Here is a 13,119-nt window from a genome sequence, read left to right on the forward strand (position 1 = left end):
AGGATGATGTTAGAAGGAGTGCATGCGTTTACTTCCCAGCTCTTCCAAACATCATGAGAGCCTCCTGAAGATGTTAAAAGTGTGTGAAATGCTCAGAAGTTCACCCTGACCCGCTTGAAAAAACCCCCTCAAAGAGGGGGAAGCCCAGGACTGTAGGAGGTTTGGAAGAGCAGCGTTGCTGACTCTCCTGTTTTATCACAATATTAGGGTTTTATTCCCCCCCCTTAAAGCTCCTGGATTCCTTTGACGATGTGAGAACCTCAGCATTTTTCTTAATTACTAAGTTTCTAGTTTGAAAACATGAACTCTAAAGGCTCCAGTACCAGATGGCAACTAGAAAGAACCCCACATTTATGATTTTTAAAAAAAACTCTTATGATTTTTAGCCCAATCTCATGATTTTTGCTGCTTGACTCGTGATTTTAGAACACTTGAGGCTGGCCTTAGGGGGCAAAGGTCGTGTGGTTTAGGGAGGTGCCTTTAAAGATTTGGCTAAACTAGTAAGAAACCGTCAAACTTCTGGATACTTCTCTGAACCAAACTCAGACGCTGACATGTTGAAGTTTGACCACCCCCTCCTGTTGATGTGCTTAATATTTCAGTGCTTCTTTGTAGTCAAGACATGTGAGGCAGTGATTGTGTGCGTTCAATGCCGGGAATACCGTCAGACATGACATGCCTCATTTCAAACCTGGTCTCTTGGCTCTTGGCCCTGGGCCAAAGATAACTAGCACAAAAACCTTTAACTTTTTAAGTCAAGTATCAAACCTAAATTACGATACCTAAACTGACTAGCTAAACTACTAAACCAACAACTAGAGGCTCTCTGTCTAAAGAGCTTCGGGATCTTCTTTCCAGATCTGTTCCTGGTCTGTCGCAGCTGGCGGTTGGAAGGAACTTGTAAGGTGATGAGTCACTCCTGTGCTAGGCTCCAGCCAATCCACAAGCTAGGAACTGGCCATGTGACTCCCAGATCAGGTATATAAGCCTCACAAAGAGAAATAGCCACTCCATCTGCTCAGTGTCATGGTAGGGCTTGGAACTCATTCTTGACTGACAGTGGCAAGACTCCGCAAGCCTTAGCCTGCTCTTGCTCCAACCATGCTCTCACTCTAACTCTACCCTGGACTCTTGATTCCGACTCTGACCACTAGGCATGACCATCCCCATCACAGTTTCTGTCAGAACTGAGGTGATCTGGGTGTGGCACACTCTAGAATGTTCAAGAACAGATGGGGGAAGGGTGGGTGTGTGGGCACTGCTAGGTAGGTTCCATTGTCTGAGCTGCACATGGCTGCTGCATCCCAAAGGATCTACAAAGGAGCTAAGATTTATCATCTCCCATTTTACATTTGGGGAACCTGAGGCACAGAGCGGTGAAGTGACTGTCCCGAAGTCACAGGTCACTTCACCTCTCTGTGCCTCAACAGGTCGTCTGAATCCCATTTCAGTATTCTATCCAATAGGCCCCATCATATATACTCCTATATCTATGGCTATACACAAACACATTCTTTCACACACAATATCATACCTACATACCTATAAAACACACAGCTACACGCATCCCTTCCTACATGCACCCGTGCACACTTCTATAGGAAGTTCTTCTTCACGCAGCGCACAGTCAACTTGTGGAACTCCTTACCTGAGGAGGTTGTGAAGGCTAGGACTATAACAATGTTTAAAAGGGGACTGGATAAATTCATGGTGGCTAAGTCCATAAATGGCTATTAGCCAGGATGGGTAAGAATGGTGTCCCTAGCCTCTGTTCGTCAGAGGATGGAGATGGATGGCAGGAGAGAGATCACTTGATCATTGCCTGTTAGGTTCACTCCCTCTGGGGCACCTGGCATTGGCCACTGTCGGTAGACAGATACTGGGCTAGATGGACCTTTGGTCTGACCCAGTACGGCCTTTCTTATGTTCTTATGTTCTTATAGCTATATACACACACATATGTACATCTTGATATCTACACACACTCACATACTTAAATACGCAAACATGCATATACACACAGATTTGTGTTTGTTTCCCTCCCCCCCCCCCCCAAAGCAACAACAAAACTCCATTCACTTAAAGTTGCTCAGGTACATCTCCTATCCACACAATCATTAAAAATCAAGGAAATCTCCACCTGTGACATTTGCTTTCACAACAGCCTCAACTCACATGCTTTCGCATGATCTGCTTACTCACAAGTCCTAATTCTGTTTTGCTGCTCCCATGTCAATCTGGAGTAAATCCATCAAAATCAGAGGATTTACTCCAGATTTGCACCAGTGTAACTGAGAGAAGAATTTGGCCCTCAGATTGTGGTTATACAACAAACATGCTTTCAGTTCCAACACACAGAATCATCCAACGCACAAATCCAATTCTTCACAATCACACTCAGACAGAAACAATAACTCTAATCTTATCTTAATGGACTATAAAACCTACCTAGCGGTGCCCACACACCCACCCCTCCCCCATCGGTTCTTGAGCATTCTAAGGTGTGTACCTGTAAATATACCTGGAGGGGTTAAGTCTTTAATGTGTTACTGTATTTGTATCTGGAAAAGTATGAGGTCAGAGGAAAGTTTGGCGTGTGAGTGTGAGTCATTAGATGTGCACTTGGTGAGGATGTTCTGGGTTGGAATAGAAAGACAGAATCTCTATTGACATTTCAAAGAGGAAATGGTTTAAAAACTGCTACATGTCTGAAAAGCAGGCTCTAAAGAGTGTGAAAAGCACCTAGAAAATCAAAGTTTCTCCTTCTTGAGGTTGTTCATGTTTGAGGATAATTGATTCCTGTGAGTGATCATGCTTAATTTAGGGATTCACACCCTGCTTTAAGTGGAAAACTAAACACATCCTTAAATTTGGGGAAGATGGGGGTGCCTCTGTAATGCACACCCATATCTACACCCTCCCCCCACACACCAGGAATAACCCTGTTGAAATCAATGGAGCTACGCCGGCGGAAAACTAATCTGAGATAAGAATCAGGACTGGAGTACATGCTCCCACATATGAACACAAATGCATGCAAAAATATATTCCCATATCCACACAGATTTACCCAGAGGTACACAGTAATATACAAAACACCCATCTTCGAACACATACAAGCACACAATGACATGCACGCGCACACACACACACACACACACAGGCTGTTCATGGGAAAGGATGCTGCTCAGACCCAGTTGATCAAGATGTAGGAGGATCCAGATAAAGTGAGCACTGCAGCATGAGCAGTGACTCTGCAGCTAGCTCAGGGCTTCCTCTTGAAGTGTGGGCGCTTTTTTTTTTTCTTCAACTTCCTTCCTGCTCTAACTGCCAAAACTCAAAACTGAGCGCAGAGAGCAGAGAGGGACCCCGGACGCAGACGCCAGCCAGTGAGTATAAATGCAGATAACTCGGGGGAGGGGGAGATGGGAAAGAGCCTTCTCACTGTGCTACCACAATTTGAGCTGTTCCCTGCGGCGGGGGGGGGGGGGGGGGGGGGGATTGATTTGCACAGCTTTATAATAGGAAAGGGTCTGAAATGCAAAGAGGATGGTCCTGGCTGCACCAGAAAGGGAAGTTAGACAGCTGTGAGGAGGAGAAAAGGGAGATGGCTGTGCACTGCGCTGTCAGTGAGCCTGGGAAATGCTTGTGAAGGATTGGAGGGGGGGTGGGAGTTGTCTCCTGCCCAGGCTCCTTGGTAAATAATGCTTTGCTTTGCTTTGCTTTCCCAAGAGGCCTGCTCAGGCAATGGGGTATTTTACCTTTCATCCCTGGGGGGTGGGGCTGGGAGAGGAAGTAGTTTACCCTGCATCATGGAAAATTCCAATGCATTCCCTCTGCCAAATCCTCGTTCTTGCGTAGATAAGCCCTATATTTGGGGGTTACGTTTTATGTGAGTTTGATGCTCTTAAGAAGCACTTGTTAAATGGCTGATGCCCCCTATTTATGCCCAGGGCAGATACCATACAGCACAGGGAGCGGCAGTAAGGTCTTTCTCTGCCTGCTGCCTCCTGTCAGCATGGCTCCCTCTGACCTACAGCGAGCGCTTCTGAAGCTTCAACCTCCCCTGCCCGTTCAGCCCTGGGACTCTGCCAAAGTGGGTGGCTGGTACCAATGATTATGGTGTTTTTGCTCTTTGCCTTTTGAAGCTTTCACTTTCTGGCAGGGGCTCCCTGGCTCGTTGTTTCTCCCCCATGGCCAGAGACAAGCCCCCGGTCCTCACAGACACAATTTGAAATCTAGTGCGTGAAAAGAGGGAGGTGTCCAGGGGCAGGGCAGGGGCACAGGGAGGGCCTAAGAATCTGTGCGAGTGGGTAGGGCCAGAGAAAGCGTTCATGGTAGGAAACAAATCTTTAATTTCTTTCCAAAAGTGTTTTAAGGGTTAATTTTATTTTTTTCATTGTAAAAGTGGCCATTCAGTGTATAGACAATATATCTGAAGAGCCACAGGAGCATTACCCTTCCTGCTGGGCCAGTGAGGCAAACCACATCCGTATGCACTAACAAACAAGGTGGAGGAAGCTGAGGTGTCCAGGAGAAGCTCTGATGTATTCCATTTTGTAGATGACAGTAGTGAGTTAGCACGCACGTGCATAGAAGGCCCTTCCTTTCCTACTGAAATTAATGGGAGTTTTGCAGAGAGCAGGACTGGGACCTTGAACCCTAGACTCAGGCATGGGTCTGACCTACTCCACATAGTAGGGAGCAGCAGCGTAGGCATATGAATGAGCCAGGACGGTATCCATTCCAGGGGGGACTAGCCAGAGCCCTATCCCTTTGGTTCACTAGGTAATTGGGTAGTCTGCCATTCCAGCTTGCCCAATGGGTTGCCAAGATCTCTGGGAGGTTTAGGGCACCCAGAGGAATTCCTGAGAAGGGGAGCCCTCTGCACTAGTTCTGATGGAAAGTGCCTCAGCCCTGGGCAAAGCAGGAGGAAGATCTGAGGGAGTAACCAGGGGAGTAACCAGACATTCCAGGACAAAATCTCTGTTCTCCACCTCCCTCCCTTTCCCTCTATCAGTGTCTTTTTCTCCTTCTCCCTCTGTGTCTCCCTCTCTGATAGATCATAAAGACCCTCATGGAGGGAGTGAGGAGTGGAGAGGTCAGGCGGACAAGATGGTGGGGGAATGATCAAAAGTTTCAGGGCTTCGTCATGCATTCTTCATGCTGAAGCTGGGGGATCAATCAGATTTTTTCCCATAGGATCCTGGAACAGGCCTAGTTTTCCTCTTCTATGAGGACAATCTCAGGTTCTTTCACCATGGAATGCAGACTCCCAGAACCAATTTTTCAGTTGGTGTAAATCAGGGCAGTTGCAATGAAGTCACCAATGGGAAGATTTGACCTCTCTCCTCATCTATAGGGCTGTCTCACATTTCCTTTTCTCCCCACTGGCTTCTCCACATTAGCGCCAGACTCACGCAAAGGTTTAATTGTAATGCAGTCTCATAGAATATGTATTATCCATTGGAAGGCATGACCAAATCTGTCTGTTCCTTGGCTCTTTAGTCAGTCTATGTATCTATCACCTTTACGCCACCAAAGGCATCTGCCAACATGCTCCTCCTGGAGTTTTTCCATCAGTCTCACCAGGACTGGGATAATGTCTGAAGCTGCCAAGCTGGGTGCGATTCAGCCTTGCGCAGTTCTACTCACAAACTCATCCCAGGAGAGTCATTTTAATTTAATGAGTGAAATATGTCATTATCATCAACATACCCATTGAGTGAGTGGGCAAACACTAGGCTTACCTACCTAGAGAGAAGAATTAGAGGGAAATTGATAGAGAAATTTAAAATAACTAAGGGTAAAGTGGAAGTGTATCAATTCCCCCTTTCATATTATCCCATGACACAAGAATGAATGGTCAGTCACTAAAATGAATGACCACTATACATAGAACAAATCAAACAAAACCGTCACACAGCAAAGAATGATTGGGTCGATGTGCAGTATCCACCATTGCCAATGGGATTGTGGCTGGGTTTTTTTAAACCTTTCTCAGAAGCATCAAAAATTGGCCACTACCATATACCAGACTAGATGGACCAGTCATCTGATTCATTAAGGCAGAACCTACAGTCCTATCTACTCAACCGCTCAACCTTTCCTTCCTTATTCCAGCCATTCATCCCCTTCTCTACCTCATTCTCTCCTTTTGGCCATCCATTCTCCATCCATCCACCTATCTCCTCATCCTCCCTCCACTTTTTCTCTCTCTCTTTACTTCTTTCTGTGCAGCCACCAAAGCAGGTTCATTCTTCCAACGGGTGACTTCAGTGCAGCTGCACTGATTTATACCAACTGAAGAAGTGGCTCTGGAAATCTGTGATAATCCCAGGATTCCATGGGGGAAAGAACCTGCCATTGTCCTCATGGAAGAGGAAATCCAGTGAGCAGCTCCTGTCTAAGCCCATGCTGAGACAACTGCTCATTGACTTTAGTTCTCACTTCCTCTTGCCTCTGCGATGTCTTATGGTTGAAATGCTACTGCTCAGAGCAGATCTGCAGCTGGGGCAAGTGTTGTCATAGGAACAGACCACACATTTCCTTCCTGCACAGGAAGTGGACCCTGTCATTGCATGAAGTGAGCTATTTTCAAGGGTGTGCAGCAGAGAAAGTCTGGGGCATGTGCAGCTGGATTTAGTAGGATTCATTTTCTTGAGCAAAGAGGGTTTATTTAATCTGTTCAGTTAAGAGAGTCATTATCAGGTATTTTATCTCCTTGTACATTCTGTGTTTCTAAGTGTTATTTATAACCCATTAGAAGCAGGAAAATTAAACCTTTTCCTTATTTCCCTCCATGCTTCTATATGTGACAGTGGCTTTTAATGTGAAGTCATTGATCAGTGCTGGGGCTGCTTGCCCTAGTTATTGTAGGGCTGTGCTGGGATTGCACAAGGTGGCTTGTTGCAAAATGTCATAGTTTCCACCTAAGTTGTTTTCTCACTCCTGGAGGCCCCACAAAAGGTGGGGGACAAGAAAGAAAGACAAGGGGGGAAGCATATCTAACTGAAAATACAGAAACACAACAACAGACTAATTCAACCCTCAAGCAACAGATTTCTGAGCATTTTGCTTTGGCATTAGGTTACAACATTGAATGTGGTGCTGGTGCAAGTAGGGTGACCAGATGTCCCGATTTTATAGGGACAGTCCCGATTTTTGGGTCTTTTTCTTATATAGGCTCCTCTTACCCCCCACCCCCTGTCCTGATTTTTCACACTTGCTGTCTGGTCACCCTAGGTGCAAGGCAGCAGGGCTGGGACAATTTGTATAGTGGGGGTGCTGAGACCCATGGAACCAAACTGTAAACCCTGTATATGATAGAAACCACTGCAAGCCAGTGGGAGCTGCAGCACCGTGAGCACCCCTAGTTCCAGCACCTATGGTGCCAGGTGTCTGACTGACAACCCTGGAGACTAAGTTGCTTTCTCCAGAGAACAAATACCCGCCAAGCTGTACCCACCTGCTTTGTCCTGCACTGACTGGCTGTATTGCCCTCCTCAGGCCAAGAGACCATGACTGAGAAAACCCCAGACCTACATGTAGAGGAAGAGGACGATGAAGTGGACGGCAAACTCAACTACAAGCCCCCACCCCAGAAATCGCTTCAGGAGCTGCAGGAGCTGGACAAGGATGATGAAAGCCTTGCTAAGTACAAGAAATCCCTGCTGGGGGATGGGCCTGTGGTGGCAGGTATGGATCTCTGATGGAAAAGGCTTATAGAGAAATACAGTGTGTGTCCAGTCCTGGTTGTGGGAGGACACTATGGTGGCATGCATTGTGGGGAAGGATTGAAGTTGTCCCCAATGGGGAGGGTCCAGTAGATATATGCATTGGTCTTGCTGCGGTATAGGAGCAAGCTACCAGATATATGCCTGACTGGGGTGGGTGGACTCAAATGGAGATAGGGTCTATAATGTCAGGTCTGTGGCTAGGGGTGTCTGGGATGGGGCCAAGGCTTGTGGAGGCATGCATGCATGCCTGAGAGAGTTCCTACTGAGAAAGAGGTTTGTGGTCTCAGGTATGTGCCCAAGCGGGAATCCTGCTTGGAGGGACCCAAGGTGGCAGCTATGCCTGGGTTAGTTCTTGCTAGGGCAGCGTCATGTGGTGGAAGGTATGTTCCTGATGGTCTCTTCTAGAGGGGTAGTGGGATGTGGCTTATGGAATGTTTCCCATTGGGCGAGGTGCATGGTTCTGTTTTCCTAAGAGGACCCAGTCATTATTCCACATTAGATGACAGAGCAATCGTTAAACAGGGAGATGAGGAAGGGACCCTTAATGCCTCTCCCTCCCTCCACTTTGATTTTGCAAGCCAATTGGCCTCCTCTTTCCAATCCTACAGACCCAACAGCTCCCAACGTGGTAGTCACACGGCTCACCCTGGTATGTGATACTGCTCCAGGACCAATCACCATGGACCTTACTGGTAGGTGAAGACTCCTTCCTTTGTCACATATGGGAATGATCAGTGGTCCAGCCCAAATTTCAAGTCTAGGGATAATTCCAGAGCCCTGTTTCCTATTTGAAGTTGGTGCTGTGTAAAGTGAGGTAAACCCTAGGGGAATATTCCCTATGGAGATCTCGGGCCTAGTTTCTTATTTAAAGTACAATTATAGTAAAAAGAAGGTTAGAAGTAATAAAAACATATGTCTGTGGTCTCCATCTTCAACTCCTCTGCAGAAGATCTTGGAAATCTCTAAGAATTGCAAGTCTTAGAGTTCCCTGTACAAAGGGAAAGGCACGTGTTCTGATTTCTACCTAGCTAGCTCCTACCAGCACAAGATATAAGTACATGTTAGAGTAACAGGCCATGTTGAAACTGCAGTGTCAAGCAACCTTGCACTTCCGGCTTCAGGGGACATGATGAGAGAGTCATGCTTCACCTTATATGGGCTTCTTATCAGAGAGAGGAAGTCAGGACTGGCAAGGCAGTGATACTTCCTGTTCAACTGAAATCCCCAGCATGCACGTACAGCATTGCAAAGCCATTCATCTTAAACACTGTGCAGCCCACTGTGCAAAGCCATTCATCTTAAGCACTGTTTCCAGCCGAGACATGCCCAGCCTCCACTCCCTCTTACTGGAACCAGGGACTCCACATGAGTGAAACAGCTAACGTGCATGGGGGCCATGCTATGCACCTGGTTCACTGGAGTAACAGGAGGGCAAAACACAACTGCATACACATGTGTGCCTCTCATTAGTGTATCTGCACACACACACATGCCTCTTGAGAATGCATGTGCACACACACACAAGCGTGCACATGAATGTATATACACAAGCATGCTCTGTTTTTGTGTATGAAGAGGAGCATGTATGTGTATGCATGCACATACCTGCGTACACACACGGATATGCACGCACCTGTATGTATTACGCACACTCATAAAGAAGCTTGCATATACACACCTGCATACACATTTCACAGGTGCGCTATAGAAAAAGATGATGGGAGGGCACATCCATTCCCTGGAAGAGAGTCTGGTTTCTTCTCTTTGTGGCAGTACTAACTATCTGTCTGATTCTCTCTCTACAGGGGACGTTGCGGCACTGAAGAAAGAGACATTTGTACTAAAGGAAGGAGTTGAATACAGAGTTAAGATCCACTTCAAAGTGAGTCACTTTCCCTCTGGTCGCTTCCCATAGGTTGCTCAGTGCTCACTCCAGCTACCAGCCAGTCATCACAGATAACTAGAGCTGAGCAAAATGTTGGAAATGATGCTCTGAACCATGTAAAACTTAACTGATTTTGGGTATTGTTACAAACCACCTAAAGGTGCACCTAAAGGTTTACTAACCTTTGTAAGCCTGTTGTGTGAACCTGATGAAGCAGGTGGTGAACTAAAGGTTGCATGGAAACCAGTCAAAATTCATGCTTGGAAATGGTTCATCCATGTCATTATGTGAAACTCAGTAGCTGTGACTGAATTTTGCTTTCAGTTTTTGGGACTCAAAGCAAAATTTGATTCCACACAAACCAAAGCTGGAAAAAAAAGCTTCCCATGAAGCCCTGTGAAGCTGATCTGCTGAGTGTTGCTGGGCTTCCCAAACACCTAGCGGTGGGTAAAATAGTTGCAGCAAAAGACAAAACTACACAGAATCTGAGATTTTCTGCATTGTGTTATGCCCTCCCAAATGGTTTCACATTGCCAAAAATGTCAACAGCGTTTCATGCCATTTTCACCTGTTTCCTGTTGAAAATGGGGTGCATTCAAAGAGCAAGGTGACATGCAAAGCAGACACATTAATCTTTACAAGTTTTTGTTACAAAATTAGCTGCATTTTGCAGAAAAGCAAAATTTGAGAGATGTTCAATCACCTGAACTGAAAGAGTGAAAACGTTAATGTGGACAAATTTTCCACCATTTTCACGCAGCTCTATTGCACACAGGCCTAGAGATAAAGGCACCCCCAGAGTGACACCCAAGCCTTCTTTATGCTAGGAAATGTTTCCTTAAATTTCCCACCCTTGCTGATGGGATAGGGCCAGACTAGTTATCTTAACTCTCTCTCCGGCTCCCAGGGCTGGCCAGGATTGGGATCACTGTAGGCACAGCAAACTGAACCCTGGGATGTGAAGGAGCATGCTGTGTTTTCAGATTTAATAATGCACAGTGTGTCCAGACTGTGAGAAGCAAGGGATGCAGCCAGGCTGTGACTCTCCTGAGGAATATTGAGATTACTGGGGCTGTGCCTACACTAGCTAACTAACTAGTCAAACCATCTCCCTCCATATCCTGGGAATGAGCTTGCCACCCCTTCAGTGATCCCAGTCTCCTTCAGCCCTAGAGGTGAAGGAGTGAGCTCAGTTAGTCTTACCCTAGACTTTCCACATCTCTTTGTGCAGAATGCATGACTCCAGTCAGCTGGCTCTGGGGTTTAACATGGGAATGCTCAACTGTGAACCTTGCGCTTCTCCTGCATTCAGCCTTCCCCCAATCCTCTCTGCAGTGCCTCCTGAGAGACTGGTTAACCTGTGGGGCTTGGGCAAGGAGAAGAGGAGCTCTGATGCACATTAGAGAAACAGAAGTATCCAGGTTGTGTGAAAACTCATCTCTGGCTATTGAGAAATGCCAGGGCTTCCCTCAGCAATGTCTGCTCCATGTTGGGCCCTGAGGCCTGTCCCGCCCTGTCCAGCACAGGGAAGGAGGAGAGTAGTGGCATGGGGGAGCTGGGACAAGAATGTCTGTGTGTGGTTGAGGGGAGGAGAGCAGCAGAGATTGCACTGAGACCCTCCTCATTAGTCTCATCCATGATCACTTCCTCTTGCAGGTAAATAGGGACATTGTGTCTGGATTGAAATATGTGCAGCATACCTACCGGACAGGGGTGAAGGGTGAGTAAGAGAGAACCCCCTCTCCTCCCAAACACACCATCCCTCACGTGCACTCCCAACCCTGCACACAGATTCTCCCATCCTATAGAGAGATCTCCCAGATCAAAGAGCCCCTTCCAAAGGCTCTCATCCTACACTGAGCCTTCCACAGACATAGAAACAGTCATGGGTACACCACTCATCACACAGGTTTCCATTATATACATAGCCTGCCCTCCTCACCCTCTCAGAATTTCCCATTCTATACAGAGCATTCAACGGACACAGGCAAAAATGGCCTTTTTCTGCGCTACCCCACAGAGCTTCCAATCGTATAAAGAGCCCTCTTCCTTTTGTACACACACAGCCCCGCTCGGGCTGTCCCGAGGGAGATCCTCATTCCACACATAGATTCTATATATAGACCTCTGCACAAAATCTCGCATCGTTTCATTCAGTGAGTCTGTCCGCTCCCTGCCTCTGCCCTCTCCCCCTCATGCCTGCCTCAGTTCCTGTGTGATCCGTACTCATGAATCCAGCTTTTCCTCTTCTTGTTTACTTCCCTCCTCATGGGCTCTTCCCCTGTGGATTGTTTACTCCTAGTGGATAAAGCTACGTTCATGGTTGGCAGCTATGGGCCACGGCCGGAGGAGTACGAATTCCTGACACCTATTGAGGAAGCACCCAAGGGCATGCTGGCTCGGGGCACCTATCACAACAAGTCCTTCTTCACTGATGATGACAAGCATGACCATCTCACCTGGGAGTGGAATCTGTCCATTAAGAAGGAGTGGACAGAGTGAGGTCACGCAAGCTGCCTTCTCCCTCCTTCCCCTGCCTACCGCACTAGTCACCAGGAGTGCCACGCCCTGGACCCGCACACCATGCTGCCCCCTACTGCCACAAAGGGATTCCAGAACCCTCCTAACCCTTGTTCCTTCCTGCCACAGGAGATTCTGTTAAAAGCAGGTCTTTGCACTGGCCCACGGACAGCCTCTGCATTTCCTGCAGCTACACTGAAAATAACCCACCCAGAGCTGTCGTGACACATGAGGGGTTAAATTGGGAAAAATCCCTCTCCCTGCTGGTCCCTCTTTTGCTCCAAATCAGGTCTCTGAAGTGCCTTTTTGAGGGAACACAATCATCTTGCCAGCTCTACAACTCTCATGGCAGGGCGAATTGCCCCCCGAAATGGTCCTCCACGGTGTTATTTCTGCCTTGTGCTCACTGTAAAAGGCTGATCCCATTATGGTCCTCTTATCCTTGTCTGGTGCCCAAAAGGCAAAACCAGTCAAGGAGATTCAATTAGCTGCCATGACATGTAAAGACGTCAGTGTCCCAAGAATAAAGTCAGTTTCTTTCTTCCCTTCTGAGTGAGGCTCTCATTCTTTTATGGAACATGTCTCCTCACTCCGCCTTTCACACATGCATAGTATTGCAATATCGTATGTGGCTAAACAGTATCCAGGGTTAGAGAAAGGACTGAAAAAATCCCAAGTGTCTCATAAGGGCTATAACGCTCATACTTCAGCGCATAAACCAGCCTCACCCTAATGGGGTTTAGGGAGAAATTTTTCCTGTGGGCAAATTATATCATAGCTCCCTTATGCAGCTTCCTTCAAAGCCTCTTGCATTGGCCACTATTAGAGAAGATACCAGACTAGGTGGCCCACTGGTCTGATCCAGTCTAGAATTTGTGTGTTCCTATGTTATGTGGCTAGTCTGTTTTAATGTGGCCTCCATGGAATTTTTAGGCATCAGCTCCTCATCTCCCATAGCAGAGACATGGGTTTCTC

The 13,119-nt window shown here is 47.0% G+C and overlaps 1 protein-coding gene across 1 annotated transcript; it reads left to right on the top strand.

Annotated features, from left to right (window-relative positions):
• The first annotated feature begins 3,160 nt into the window (after positions 1–3,160).
• Positions 3,161–12,691, top strand: ARHGDIB (Rho GDP dissociation inhibitor beta). The gene is made up of 6 exons (XM_065404568.1): positions 3,161–3,389; positions 7,510–7,698; positions 8,348–8,431; positions 9,545–9,621; positions 11,281–11,344; positions 11,927–12,691. Exons 1-6 carry the CDS (start codon positions 3,242–3,244, stop codon positions 12,124–12,126), a joined length of 762 nt encoding a protein of 253 aa, XP_065260640.1. The 5' UTR covers positions 3,161–3,241; the 3' UTR covers positions 12,127–12,691.
• Positions 12,692–13,119: the final 428 nt, after the last annotated feature.

Source organism: Emys orbicularis, chromosome 1 (genome assembly GCF_028017835.1).
Source record: "Emys orbicularis isolate rEmyOrb1 chromosome 1, rEmyOrb1.hap1, whole genome shotgun sequence".
In the NCBI taxonomy this organism is placed as follows: Eukaryota; Metazoa; Chordata; order Testudines; family Emydidae; genus Emys; species Emys orbicularis.

Excerpts from the sequence above, each read along its gene's own strand:
- ARHGDIB (XM_065404568.1), top strand. The coding sequence starts at position 3,242 with ATGAGCAGTGACTCTGCAGCTAGCTCAGGGCTTCCTCTTGAAGTGTGG. Across the intron at positions 8,432-9,544 it reads AATCACCATGGACCTTACTG|GGGACGTTGCGGCACTGAAG; the intron begins GTAGGTGAAGAC and ends CTCTCTCTACAG. Across the intron at positions 9,622-11,280 it reads GAGTTAAGATCCACTTCAAA|GTAAATAGGGACATTGTGTC; the intron begins GTGAGTCACTTT and ends TTCCTCTTGCAG.